The following is a 13,249-nucleotide window of genomic DNA, read 5'->3' as shown; positions in this document are numbered from 1 at the left end:
AAGGGTGGCGCCAAACATATAAACACAGAAAACATCAGGACCAGAAGAAGATCATTTACCCTCTGAGGTTCTGTAGAGAAAACTGAATATCACGACCAGTGAGGTTCAGCTTGAGGTCCAAGCGGCTCTCGTTTACAGACAGAACCATGTATGACCCGGCCTTAACGAACACAGACACATAACCAACCTCTTTCTACCTCAGTCCCCCAGTGAGCATCAGACCGGAACCAGGACTCTGAACCATCTCAAGAGAGACTGTTTAAAGATGGATGACCAAAGAGACCCCTGTCTCTGAAGGCTCCAACCTGCTAAGGTGTTAGAGAAGAAACCAAGTGTGGTCCTATTGGCACCAGAAGGTTAAAGAAAGGATTGACAGCAGAGATGCCGATAAATGTGGAGAAATAGAACTTTATAAGCTGGAAGGAGCAGTTTGTGTCCTCAGGTTGGTCTTCACCTCCAAGGAAACAATAAAACAAAAATAAAACAGCAGGAGGTTGAACAAGAAGAAGAAGAGGAAGAAAAAAAAGGAGGAAGAATGGAGGGAAACCTCCACAAGATGGAAGAGAAGACATTTGTTAGAAACTGAAGTAGCTGACACCAAGCAGCAGAAACTGATGTCAAGAAGAGGAATTCTGCAGGGAAATTAAGCAGCAGTCCGTTCAGAACTGTTCTGCTGGATCTAGCTTGAAGGTCTGGAACCTTTATGACCTCCTAGTTTCTATAGTATGAATCTCAAGTTTCACATTTTATTCTGAACTACAGCATCATCTTCATCATGTCTGCAGGACTTTCATTGCTCCTTATTCTGCCGAGTTCCAGCATCCATATGAACAACAGAGCCCAGAAGGACTGGTTCTCCACTCAGCACCACACTAAAGCCCAGAGAAGACCTGGAGGACAAAGCTAATACATCTACTATTCCAGATTATCCTTGGACCTCTGAGCTCCAACAAAGACCTGGTTGAACCAAAGCCAAGGGGTCATGGGTACGAGATGTTCCTGCTGAGCAGAGGCAGATATTTGAGATGAACGACATGGAGGACAGAACGCTTCAGAGAAAGGCTGAACCTGGCAGAACTTTCAAGATTCTAACGATTCTAATGGCTGGAATGGCTCTGAAAGCTCTGGTTCTGAAAATGGGCTGTGCTGGTGTTCCCTTTTGTTGTGTTTTGCCAGAAAAGTGTTGATCAAGAGTTCGGCAGAGTACCGTCACATTCTGTTCAATGGACTCTCTGAACTTGTCCTCGGTCCATTAGCAGACCCATTTTATCCAACAGCAGACGCGTGAGAGAGACGCTGACAGAGTGCTGAGGCATTTTAAGTGGGCATCACATCAAGGCTGAGGAGTCAGCTCCCCTCACTGGGCCATGTGCTTCCCAATATGCTCCACCTCTCACGGCCTTTAGGTCCACCTGAGAAGACCCATATTAGGTTCCCGACTCACAAACTGAACCAACAGTCTGGTAAACTCAGACCGGAAGAGCAGGGTGAAGGATACACAGAGTCAGGTCTATTTTAACAGAGTCCAACTCAGCTTTATCTGAGGTCTGATACCCTAAAATAACCAGGCAGCAGTAGGAACTCTCTTTTTCCTGTTTTATTGTGATGGTTCTGGTGTAAGACTCGACAGATCAAAGATGGATCAGAATCCTTCTAGACACTCTGATTAGCGTTATGGAAGTCAGAACTCTGGGCCGTAATCATTAACCAAAGGCTCGCTCTACATTTTAAACGTTGTCCTAAAATCTATCAGAACTTTCGCTAAGATATTAAACCCAAAGCAGCACAGCATCGGTTTTTGTTGAAGGTTGATCAAACTGCTGAGATCATTGTCGATCTTTGACCAAACAGAAGCTGGTTTCAGTCTGAAATAATCCCATTCAGAGATCCAACGTGATTCCATGACCGCTCATTTAGACCCGTCCCATCGGTGCGCAGAGTCAGGTTTACAAGACATAGGCAGGAACAAACTAGTTTTCATTTACAGGCTTCATCTGGGCCTCATCTCTTTTCACATTTATCCTTGTGCCTGTTTTAGTTTAACAAGCAGAACTAATTTAATGATTTCCTGGAAAACAGAAAGAGAAGTGATCCTACGCAGCTGGTTCTCTGGGTCTGACACTAATCTGAGAACCAGGATCTGAATACTGGAGGTTCATGTTTGCATGAAACTGGGTGTTAAAAATATTAATAATAATATTAAAGTCAGACCTAGAAGCAAATGAATCCAGCTGTGCAGACAGTTTACCTTCTGGCTGCAGGTGACAGTTATCCAGAAACCAATTAGCTGGATTTAGACTTAGGTCCAAATGCAGCGAGCTGCCAAAACATCAGTTAGGCTTAAAGGAAAGCTTTTAATAGTGATGGACCGAAAAGTGAAGCAAGGAAGAGGGGATGGAGGAAAGACGGAGCAAAACGGATCCATCTGAAACAGCAGATATGCAGAAGAAGCTGGTGATAATTACCAGCTGTGGCCCAACCACTGACTGGAGGGTCTCAAATATTCTCCTCACATTTTCCTCCAATTAAAGCCCATCAGAGTGATGAGAAATCATAAAGGTTGCAGTGATAACAAATGAGACGGTGCAGCAGACAGCCTGAGGGGCTGCAGGATTAACCAGACATGAGCTTCATTCTGCAAAACTCAAACGTTTCTGACATCATCTCCGCTTTGGCTGAACAAGCAGCTTTTATCACACGTTTCAGTTTTTTATTAGCTTGTTTAAATCCTGTTTTTACTGACAACTTCAGTGGTTGGAGCAGACGTCAGTTTTTCCAAGCAGATGATGGACATGAAGGACCAAGAACTCTACGACCCAACAAATAATTCATTCGTTAAATATTTCCGAATGTGATCACAGAAACAAAGGATCACACATCAAATAAATACATCAATCTATAATTATTTAAGTGGTTCAATAACTTATACACAAATGCGGAAATCATTAATTACAATCAGAATTCATTATGTCTGACAAACAATTATTTCAGTTTTTAATTATTCTGTTGCTCTGAATTAATTTTAACGGTCAGGTTTTACCAATCAGAGTCAGTGGGCGGGGCTAGCAGGTGATTGGTCTGCAGCTCACTGCTGTGTAGATGAACCAATCAGCGGTGTTTAAAAGGTGATTAGGAAGCATTACATCATTGAATGTTATTTCATATTTATTGACACTTAACTATTTTATGTAGTGATTACAGTTTTATTCAAACTATGAGATAAATATTTGATGTTTGGGACTTTTTCTAGTCCTTAGACTGAAGATGCAATCATCTCCGCTTGCAGAGCTTCCTGCTTGTCATGCCAACAACCTGACAGCAACCGACATCAGTCACAGAGTTCCCCAGATGTGACGTCAAAGCAGAGCATTCAAAGCTGCACTGCTGCTGGGTTCTGATCCAGCTGAGAGACAGAACTGAAGGGTCATCATCCACCGCAGGTTTCTGACCTTATTCCACTGCATTGTTGGTTTTAGTTGTATTAAGTGTTTCCAAACCAGTCTTTTGATGTTTGCAGATTCAGGTTTAACGTTTTGTTGTCTTCATGTGAAAGTTCGTTTCTGTGTGCAGCTCCAAACTGCAGTCAGGGTGGAGATGATGTAATAAAAGCAAACTGTTAAGAGATCCTCCTTGTTTTTAGTACTGAATGTGAGGAATATATGGCAGCAACATGGCTGACACAAAGGCCCTGCAGAGGATGGTGAGGGGAGCTGGAGGGCCACTGGAGTTCCCAACCCTCTGTCCACTAACTCTGAACAGAACCAGAACATCAAAAACCACCAGATTGCTACACCACAGCTTTCAGCTATAAGCTGTTAAAATGCTGATTCTTCATATTTTTGCACGTATTCAGGTTTGTCTCTGTTTTATCATTAATGTTTAACATTAGTCCTCTTTGTTTGACATTTTCTAATTTTGTATTTAGTTGTGAAAATGTCCAGACTTGCTCCTCTGAACAAACTTTGCTCCTCATTGGTTCCCCGCTGTATAACTCCCACTCAGCTTTTGTCTGTTTGTTGATGATGTTTTCCTACAACTGTAGCGCAGCAACACGGCTGATGGCACCAGGTCCTAACAAAAGCCCTCGGCATTAAAAACCACCTTTCCTGCCGCATGTTAACGATTGGTTGATGAATGTTCAATGAAATGAAATGAAATAAAAGTTTAACCTTGAAGCGTCTGATGGAACAAAACTGGCTGCTGAATTTAGACAGAAACAGTTAAATGTCTGTCAGAATAAATCTCACACATAGACAGAAAAATATGTTGATGTTCTGTTTTCTTTACAGGATCAGACAGGAGGGGAGCCCGCTTACCTCCTCTACTCCCAGTTTCAGCTGTTGTTTCGCTCCAGCAGGAGACATTTATCCTGTCCATCACATATTTTTCCATAATATTTTCCATCCCATCACAAGACGATGCGTTGCTGAAGTAGCTGAATGTCTGCAGAGGCCTCAGGTTCTGTCAGTGAAACAGCATCTCCTCCTCCTCGGGTCAATAGCGGGCCGGATCAGTGCTTCCTTAGAGCAACATGCTCGTTTAGTCTCTGCTTTAATTAAAGCAGGAACAAAGAATCTAGACGCCTGTTTTAACTGGAAAATGATGAGATGTTTCCCTAAACTGTGTTGTTTTAATCTAGAGACTACAACATGTTTGGATCTGCAGCAGAAGCTGAAAAGATCAAGCAAAATGTTTTAGTATGTTTAAAACAGCCAAGAAATGATTTCCTGCCTGGAATGATCTCCCTGAATGATTCATCCTTAGTTTAAAGAGGATCAAAGGAGACATGACAACTAGGAGCAGATGACTTCGAGTGTGGAGATGTTGATGAAGACAAGATGGTGAGAATCACTGAAAGACTGGTTTTAATAAATAATTAGATTATTATTAGAACCTGAATAACAGATTTTATCATAAGGGACATTCGCCCTGTTGGCTGAAAATCTGGGCTTCAAACTACCAACCTAATTTACAGGCGTCTTGAACAGATGTTTCCTTCATTTTTCCTTAAAAAGATTTTAAACAGGGAGGGAGGAACCATGAGGGAAACCTGGACTTCGGCACATCTTCTAAGCTCAAACTTCATCTTACACAAAATGGTTTAAAGAATAAAAACTCAGATCTGTGTTCCAGAAACATCTAGAGCAAAAGATTGGAGCAGGTCCTTAAACGGGCCTTAGTTTAGACTTTGAGCTGTTCTTGAGTAACCTGTTCCTCCAAACAGCTCAGCTGGAGATCCTGGTCCAGGCGTTTTCTCCTGAACAGAACCATCTGACGCCTGGAAGTCTCTTCTGACTCCTGAGCAAAGGAGACCAGCGCCACGAACAGTAATTATTTAGCATGCTCTCATGTATTTTTAAGGTGCAGTTGGGTCGACCCGTTCCCCAGCAGTTCCAGCATCACAGGAGGAGGCGGTGTCAGTGAGTGTGGCGTCTGCAGGCTCCAGGTGATCTTCACAAAGCGCTGCGCCACCAAACACAAGTCTGTTCATTCATTTTCAGTTAGGAGTCATCAGAACCAGAAACCTGGTGAACACTGATTTTGGACCTGGTTTTGGACACGGAGTTTGGACCCGGTAAATGTTGGATTTACCAGTCTCACATGGAGGAGATCCTCAACATGCCTGATCAGTTTGTTGGATTCTTCTGTAGTCAATAAAAATAATACATGTGTAGAATCCTGAAAACTAGAGATGCACCAATATGAAAATTTGGACCAATATTGATATCCGATATTAATATTGACGTTATGGATGATAACTGATAGTATATATATTATATGCATCTCCCTACCGTTCCAACACCGTGAAACGACCAAACCACTGACATCACTTCTCTGCTTTAGTCAAACAATCGCAACCTGCGCTGCATCACCATCACTGTCACATGACCAATCAGATACTACATGGCCACACCCCTACCGCCCAGAAACACAAACGGCAACAAGATGGAAATAATACCGGCCGTTCATATCGGCCCAGATTTACTTATCGGACCAAAACCGATATGTTAAAACAGGACTAACATCAGATATATTGTGGATCCATACTGAAAACATTTTAAAACGACCCGTTTTCTGGTTCAGGAAATATTTTTCACGGAGCGTTGCTCCTCTCCTAGGCTGGATTAAAGATCTGAGTGGGCCTCCCACTGCCACAGACTGCTTTCATTTGAGGGAGATGAGCTGAAAATACAGCAACACAAGTGCAACAATGCAGCGGCATTCAGCTTTTATGTTCCCCTCCCAGCAGAGTCCTCCAGTTCTCTTCTCCACCAACACAGATGCTAATCTGAGATGTTTCCCCTCTGCAGCTAATGAAGCTGCTGCTGGAGGACCTGAGCTCCAACAGAAATCATTTCTCCCTAAATAAAAAGTCTTTTATTTGACTGGAAGCAAAACGCCAGTCGGAGAGTTCAGTGTTTGGGTTCTGAAACACAGGAGGCCATCATTCAGGAGGTAAACACCATCTGGAAGTCCTTCCATTCATCAGGGCTAACACAGAAGAACACCCCAACAACACACAGACCAGGACTAATCCTGTTTGAGATTTAATTAAGATTTCAGCCAAACAGTCAGAACTCCTCAGAACTTCATAGGCAGCTGCAGAAAATGCTACAGTTTTGGTTGTTTTTCAAAGGTTTGAAATGTCCTTAAATCCTGGATGAAAACACTTGAAGGTCAAACTGAACTGTCACCCGTCCGTCCATCTGTCCGTCGGTCCATCCATTACACCTGAGAAGCTCCAAAGGAAAGAACAACCTAAAGCTGATTCCTTTGTGATGCAGAAGAGCAACAGCTCTACTCTGAGCTCTGAGCAGTAAATGGATAGGAACCAACTATTTCCTCTGCCATAACAAACCAGAGCAATGTCCTGATTACTGAAAATGAAGCTCGGATCAACCTCTCCTGCTGTATCCCGCCACCAGTACATCATACTGGAACCTCTCCACTTATGGCAGAGATTTTCTGCCTGACCCAGAGGAGACTGTCGCACCATTTCTGGATCCATGATCTCAGCCTCGCCCATTGCTACACAATGAGATCCAGCGCGACCCGGTGGATCTACTCAGCTCTGAAACATGACGACCACGAAGAGCAAGAAGCTACAGAATCTGCTGTGTAAGAAGGAAAACATTAATAAAGATGCCCGCTGAGGGACAATAACCTGTGATTATTGGCTCAGCTGGAATTACTCTGCGGATCAGATTTTCCGGTTTGAATCCAGCTGATTATTTCCTGCCAGTCTGTCTTGGAGACACAAGGAACAATCACAGTTATTAAAGCAGCTGAAATGAAGTTCAGATCCAAGCAGTTTATGTGATTAGATCTGCAGAAGATAAACCTGTGTGACACAGAAATTAAACTCTGCTGCCACCTGCAGGTCGCTTCCAGTCTCAGGTTTGAATGTGACAGAATACAGCTGCTGTTTTTCTGAGATGATCGAGTTGTTGACATGTAGTGAAGTCAGTGAACAGAGCAGCAAACAGTCATGATGTCACAGCAAATCAATCTGTTCGACTTTGATGTAGAAAAAGTTTCAAAGGTGACACAAAAAGAACTGCATGAAAAAAATCTGGAGCAGTTTGATTCTGAAGTGGACCCAATCCTTCCTGAGTGACCACACTAACAGTCAGACAAAAAGGGAAAAACCAACACATAACCTCTTCTGCAGAATCAGGATTTATTTGGTCTCCCGTCAGCACGACTGACATTCTCTCTGCTGCCAGCAGGGGGCGCAGCACACTCTCTCATCTCCAGACCCACAGAGTCAGCTCACACACACACACACACACACACACACACACACACACACACACACACACACACACACACACACACACACACACACACACACACACACACACACACTCTGATGCTACAGATGTGAGGCGACACATTTATCCTGTGCATGAAAACCAGCAGAATGAATTTTATTCTGTACTGACCAGTCCAGTGAGCGAGGGCGCAGACTGCCCCAGAACCTGACTCCTCATCCGCACCAGGTTGTTCCCGTCTCCTCCGCCTCCTGACGGCCCTCCGAGGGCTCCAGGGGGCCCCTGCAAGGCCAGCTGGCTCACTCCGGCGTGCAGGCTGCAGGACAGAGGCAGCAGCTGCTTCCCTGTGGAAACAGGTGGGACAGGGATCTGAGTGAAACCTTGCTGCAGGTGGAAGGTTCTGATCCAAACATAAATCAGCTCGGCTGGAGCACATGACATGACCCAAATCAACAAGGTGAAACCAGGAAAGTGCACCCATGTGAAAAGGTTTGAACACTTTTGTTTGGGCAGCGGGCAGATTTGAGGTGGGATTCTCTTTCTGCAGATTAAATTATTATTCACCTCTGCCGATATCAGGAGCAGCAATTAAATAACCCAAAAAAGATCCAAGGTTAGTGTATTAACCCAAAATGAGTGAAAGTTCTAATCCATAGAACCAGCTTCTGATCATTTCTGGGCCGTATCTCAGAAATAACTGCAGGAGTAAGTTACCGGTCATGGCCAGGCTGCTGCGTCGGGCCCGGCTCTCATCCTGGCTCAGCTGTCGGTGCAGTTTGGACTTTGTAGCGGTGGTTGCCGCGGGCGACAGGTCGGGATTACTCAGCTTCCTGAACAGCAGAGGGGGAGGAGCTGCAAACTCCTTCTGGTAAAAAGATGAGAGAAACCCCAGTTAGACTCCATGTTCCTTCTGTAAACAGATGAAGGCTGTGGAGGAAAATTTGTCATTGGTTGGAGAAACAAATAAAACCTGTTTTACTCTGCAGGCAGCAGAGGTCTGCATGGCTGGGCCTAAAGCTGACCTTTAACCTTCAACTCTATGGAGTTTCTATGAATGGAAAAATATGCAGCTGCTGTAAACATTTAAATAATAAGTCAACTCTGGGTTTGTCAGGTTTCATTCTTTCTCCAAACACTTCTAGGACTGGGGATCCGAACTAATGAAGAGTTCCAGGACATTCTGTCCCATTTTTCCTTTCCCCTATCTGGTTTCTATATTCTCCAATGTTCTCTGTTGAGGATGGGTCAACCTAGCAGCCGCACCCTCCTCTTCCTCAGCCAGGACTTAGGGAATGTGGTTTCCCATCATCTTGGTGAAAAATGATGGACATATCTGGAAAAGATGGTCCCTCCATCTTGAAGGCAACAGACGTTCTCTAAAATCTCTTTTGGACTTTTCTGCATTAATGCTGCTATCACAGAAGAGGAAGAAAAATGAGCCCATACCATGACACAACCTCCCACCATGACAGCGCCTTGCTGCATAGCTCCATTCTTCCAGCAAACATCTGGAATACAGATCCGTCCGACAACAATCCGCGATCCCACTGAATGATGGTCCGTCCCAGCCGCCCCAGGGTCCAGAAACCTCTAGATGACCATAAGGATTGTTTCTGCAACGTAAACTTTAAATCCCGTTTTAACCTGATTGCAAACCGTCCGGCACCTCAGGAGGGGAAGCAGTGCTTTGCCAACACTGTTTACAGTGGGGGCAGGAGGCTGCTGACCTCGACTGAGGACATTATCGGGTGGTGGAAGGAGTACTTCGAGGATCTCCTCAATCCTGCCATCATGCATTCCCTGGTGGAAACAGAGGCTGGGGACTCGGGTTTGGACTCTTTCATCACCCAGGCTGAAGTCACCAAGGTGGTTAAAAAGCTCCACGGTGGCAAGGCTTCGGGGATGGATGAGATGACCTGGACTCATTTAAAAAACCTCACTGCAAACCTGTCCTGATGTTCCTGATATCCTACAGGATTCATTTCCAGTAACTGATGATTAATAATGATTAAAATGAAGTTGATGAGACTAAACATCAACTTCGTTTCTTTCTGTCGGAAATAAAATGAAAACCAACATAAATGTGAGAATCTGTGCTTTTTCTTCTTAAAATGTCTACTTCTAAACATCTTGGATAAAAATATGTAAATCAGCTGCTCTAAGATGCAAACAGGCAGAGTTTCTAAAACAGTGGAGGTGCAGTCGGGCTCTGCAGAACAGAACACTAAAACCCGGTACCAACCTGCCTGTCATGTGACCTGAACGTTGTTGTTAACAAACGTTTTCACCTGAGAAAAACAGCTGCAGATCCACCCAGGAAACATCTGGAAAACATCTGCTGTCACCATGGCAGCAGGGTCTGCCCTCAAGATCATGGAGCAAATCTCCACAATTCCAGATTTCACAGAAGAAGTTTCAGGGACCACTTGTGTTCAACAGAATCGGAGGATCCGACCCACTTTAACCCACAGAACCCAGAGGTACGCAGCACACCCCCCAGGCAGAGGGATCGTGGTCATCTATTAACTGACACTGCAGCACATGTAAGATTATTAAGAGCCTCCAGAACCAAGCGGATGAACGGATCAACCGGGTTTGAATATGAAAAATAAGCCATTAAATCAGATAATTTATCCAAACTTAACATTCAACAACATCCAAACATCAGCAGAACCTGGAAGGTCTCGCCTACAACTGGAAATGATGAGCATTACATTATTAATAACTACACAAATTTTATTATCTGAGCTTAATTAGGCTAAATGTTGATTAAAAAAAAGGTTGATTTGGTTTTCTAGTTTAGTTATGAAACGTATGTATTTTACTGTAGTTATTTTATTACATTTTTAATTCCAATTTAAATTTTTAATCGCTTGTTTTAATTTACTTTTCATTTTCATTTTATTTTTCCAGAACTACAACATAGCACTAAGAGGTATCCAAGAAGGCGCAGCGCTGATGGTGTAGGGGTGAAAGCACGCAACCATTATACGGAGGCGGCCGTTCCGGGTTCGAGTCCCGGACCCGAATGTCTCCCTCTCTCTCTACCCCTCTTTCCTGTCTGCCTGCTGTCAAAAAATAAAAAAGGCCACTAGTGTCAAAAAATATCTTAAAGGTATCCAAGAATAAATGGATATAAATATTATTTATGAAAAACTATTGTATCCAGCTGGGATCTCTTATTCTGTTTTTAAATCTAGCTTCTGTTATTTTTATTGCATAGAAGAAGAAAAAGTAAAGATTCAGTGCTGGAATTGAACCAGCAGCTTTCCTACAAATCAGTTACAGCAACATCTGAATGATGGCAATGTATGGAACGAGGTCAGCACCAATAAACTGATCAGACTAAACTGTTTCTTCATCATTTCCACACATGGTCCCATATCTCTCCTCATAAAGCTGCTTTAAAGCAAAAACCCTGATAAATAAATCCAGATGTAAAACATGCTCCTGCAGCTCCTGCTCCAACCTGCAGGTGGCAGACTGACCGCAGTCTGATGGAAAAGGCCTAGTAACAGCTGATCTGATGTGAGCTTCTTGCACTGCAGGAGTTGGGTCAGAACCACAGATGGAAAATAAAAGCGGGTTCATCACAGGGTTCCACGTGCAAACTGATTGGAGAGCAGTTATTGCAGCATCAGGTGAGCTTAACCTGCCTGTTGGACTCTGGAACTCTCTGGGTCAACATGGTTTAAACTGGACCAGGTCAGGAGGAGGCAGAAACAGACCCACAGAACGGTGCCAATGAATGCAGCAGATAAACCCAAATGCTGCCATATTTCCCCACCAGTCCTGTAGATGATTACAGCAGGAGAGGCGGAGGAGTTGCTGCTACATAAACAACAGGCTCAAATCCATCAGCTGCTGACTGATGATCATTTCCTGGTTTTACCCGATAATCAGCTTGGTGGAACTAACGTTCTCCCTGAAACACTGCAGGGTGGAAAGATTTAACTGTTTGGTTTTTAAATGAATTAAATTAACTCATTCTCTTTGACCAGAGAGGCGAAAACGAGGAAGTAAAACCAGGTTTTGAAATCGCCCGTCTCCACTTCCCCGCTCCACCCTGGAGATCAGCTTCTGCTCGTCATTTTTCACATCTACATGGAGAACTTAGCTGGAAGAACTTTATGATCACAGACTTTCTATCCTGCAGAAAACCGACCGACAGCAGCTGCTGCCTGTGGACAATAGGAGGAGAACCTGTTCCTGAGTCAGCAGTCTCCTAATTTCATTGCTGCTGCTGCAGGCCACCACATCCGAACTGAGCTCAGATCAATCTTCAGGATGGTCTCTATGGCAGTGAAGGAGGAGCAATCATCCACAACGTGATTTAAAACCTCTCCAGGCTGCAGGGAGAGGCGACTGCTGATTCACTGAGCTGGAGGCTGCTGCAGATGTTTTACTGCACAGGGAGACCAGCGGTGGAGGAGGAGGGTGGGGTTAAGCAAGAAGCATCAAGAGATTTGAGTTGTTGAAGTTTTATGTTAGTTGGAGAGATTCACAGGAAGGGAAGGAAGAAAGGGAGGAAGGATTGACACACAGCCAGGAGACAGCACCAGGCTGATTTCCACCTTAAAAACTGAGTGTTTGTTGCAGCTGAAGCTGAATTTTAAGGCGGCTGCGTTGAGAAGATCATCCTAAGGGTGTGAGAGCAGGATTACTATTAATATACTCCTGTTAATCAGCGCTGATGTGTTCCAGCTGAAGGTGGAGGAAAACAATGAGCAGGGACGGAAATGACAGGGGAATTCTTCTAAATGTGTAAAAACTGGATAGCTGCATGTAACACAAGGAACTAAACCACATCTCAGACGGAAAAATGGGCTAAAATACAACAAGAAAACATTTGGAGGAAACAAATTCAAGGAAAACTCCAGGAATGTTGTTTTCCTCAAGATGGACACAAGTCCAACAGAAAGTCTGTGAAAGGAAAACATCTGGTTCTAGTACCAGCAGCCGGCTGGTCCTAACAGAACTTTAAGTGGCTTGAATGGTCCTTTAAATCCCTCCAGGTTCTCAGTGTCCTGAGACGTGCAGAGGCTCCCAGCTCTGATGGGTTCAGACTGGTTTCTGGATCTGGACCAGCAGCTGAAGGGGGGGGGTTCTGTTTGCACTGCTTCCAGTTAGATGCATAACCGAGCAGAGCAGCAGATGGAAGCTCTTCCAACACCGTCCAGAACTCCAGAACCAACTGCAGGATGATTGTGGAGAAGTTGTCAGACGGCAGCGACTGAAAATGTGTTTCTTTATTATTCAGAGGAGGAAATAGATCCACTTATCAAAACCATGCAGAGGTCAGAATGATTTGACCTTCAGGTGATATCTGAAAGCTGCGTGCTCACTCATGTTACACAACTTTACTGTTCCTGCACACTTCATCAGATAAACGGTGGTCCTACTCTTCACAGTAGGCTAGAAGATAAAACACTATGAAGGTTTAAGCAGGCAAGATAAAGAGAAAGGAAGCAACA

At 44.1% G+C, this 13,249-nt stretch overlaps 1 protein-coding gene across 1 annotated transcript in view; it reads right to left on the bottom strand.

Annotated features, from left to right (window-relative positions):
• Positions 1-13,249, bottom strand: part of mast2 (microtubule associated serine/threonine kinase 2) — a 139,678-nt gene that overhangs the window by 105,728 nt on the left and 20,701 nt on the right. The window contains exons 2-3 of the mRNA XM_047374758.1: positions 8,490-8,640; positions 7,947-8,119 (exon numbers count right to left, since the gene is read on the bottom strand). Of these exons, the coding sequence (XP_047230714.1) occupies positions 7,947-8,119; positions 8,490-8,640 (324 nt within the window). The remainder of the gene's footprint in view (positions 1-7,946; positions 8,120-8,489; positions 8,641-13,249) is intronic.

The sequence above is a fragment of the Girardinichthys multiradiatus genome, chromosome 9, assembly GCF_021462225.1.
Source record: "Girardinichthys multiradiatus isolate DD_20200921_A chromosome 9, DD_fGirMul_XY1, whole genome shotgun sequence".
Lineage (NCBI taxonomy): Eukaryota > Metazoa > Chordata > Actinopteri > Cyprinodontiformes > Goodeidae > Girardinichthys > Girardinichthys multiradiatus.
The sequence above is the reverse complement of the archived record's forward strand: the minus strand, read 5'-3'. Positions and strand labels throughout refer to the sequence as shown.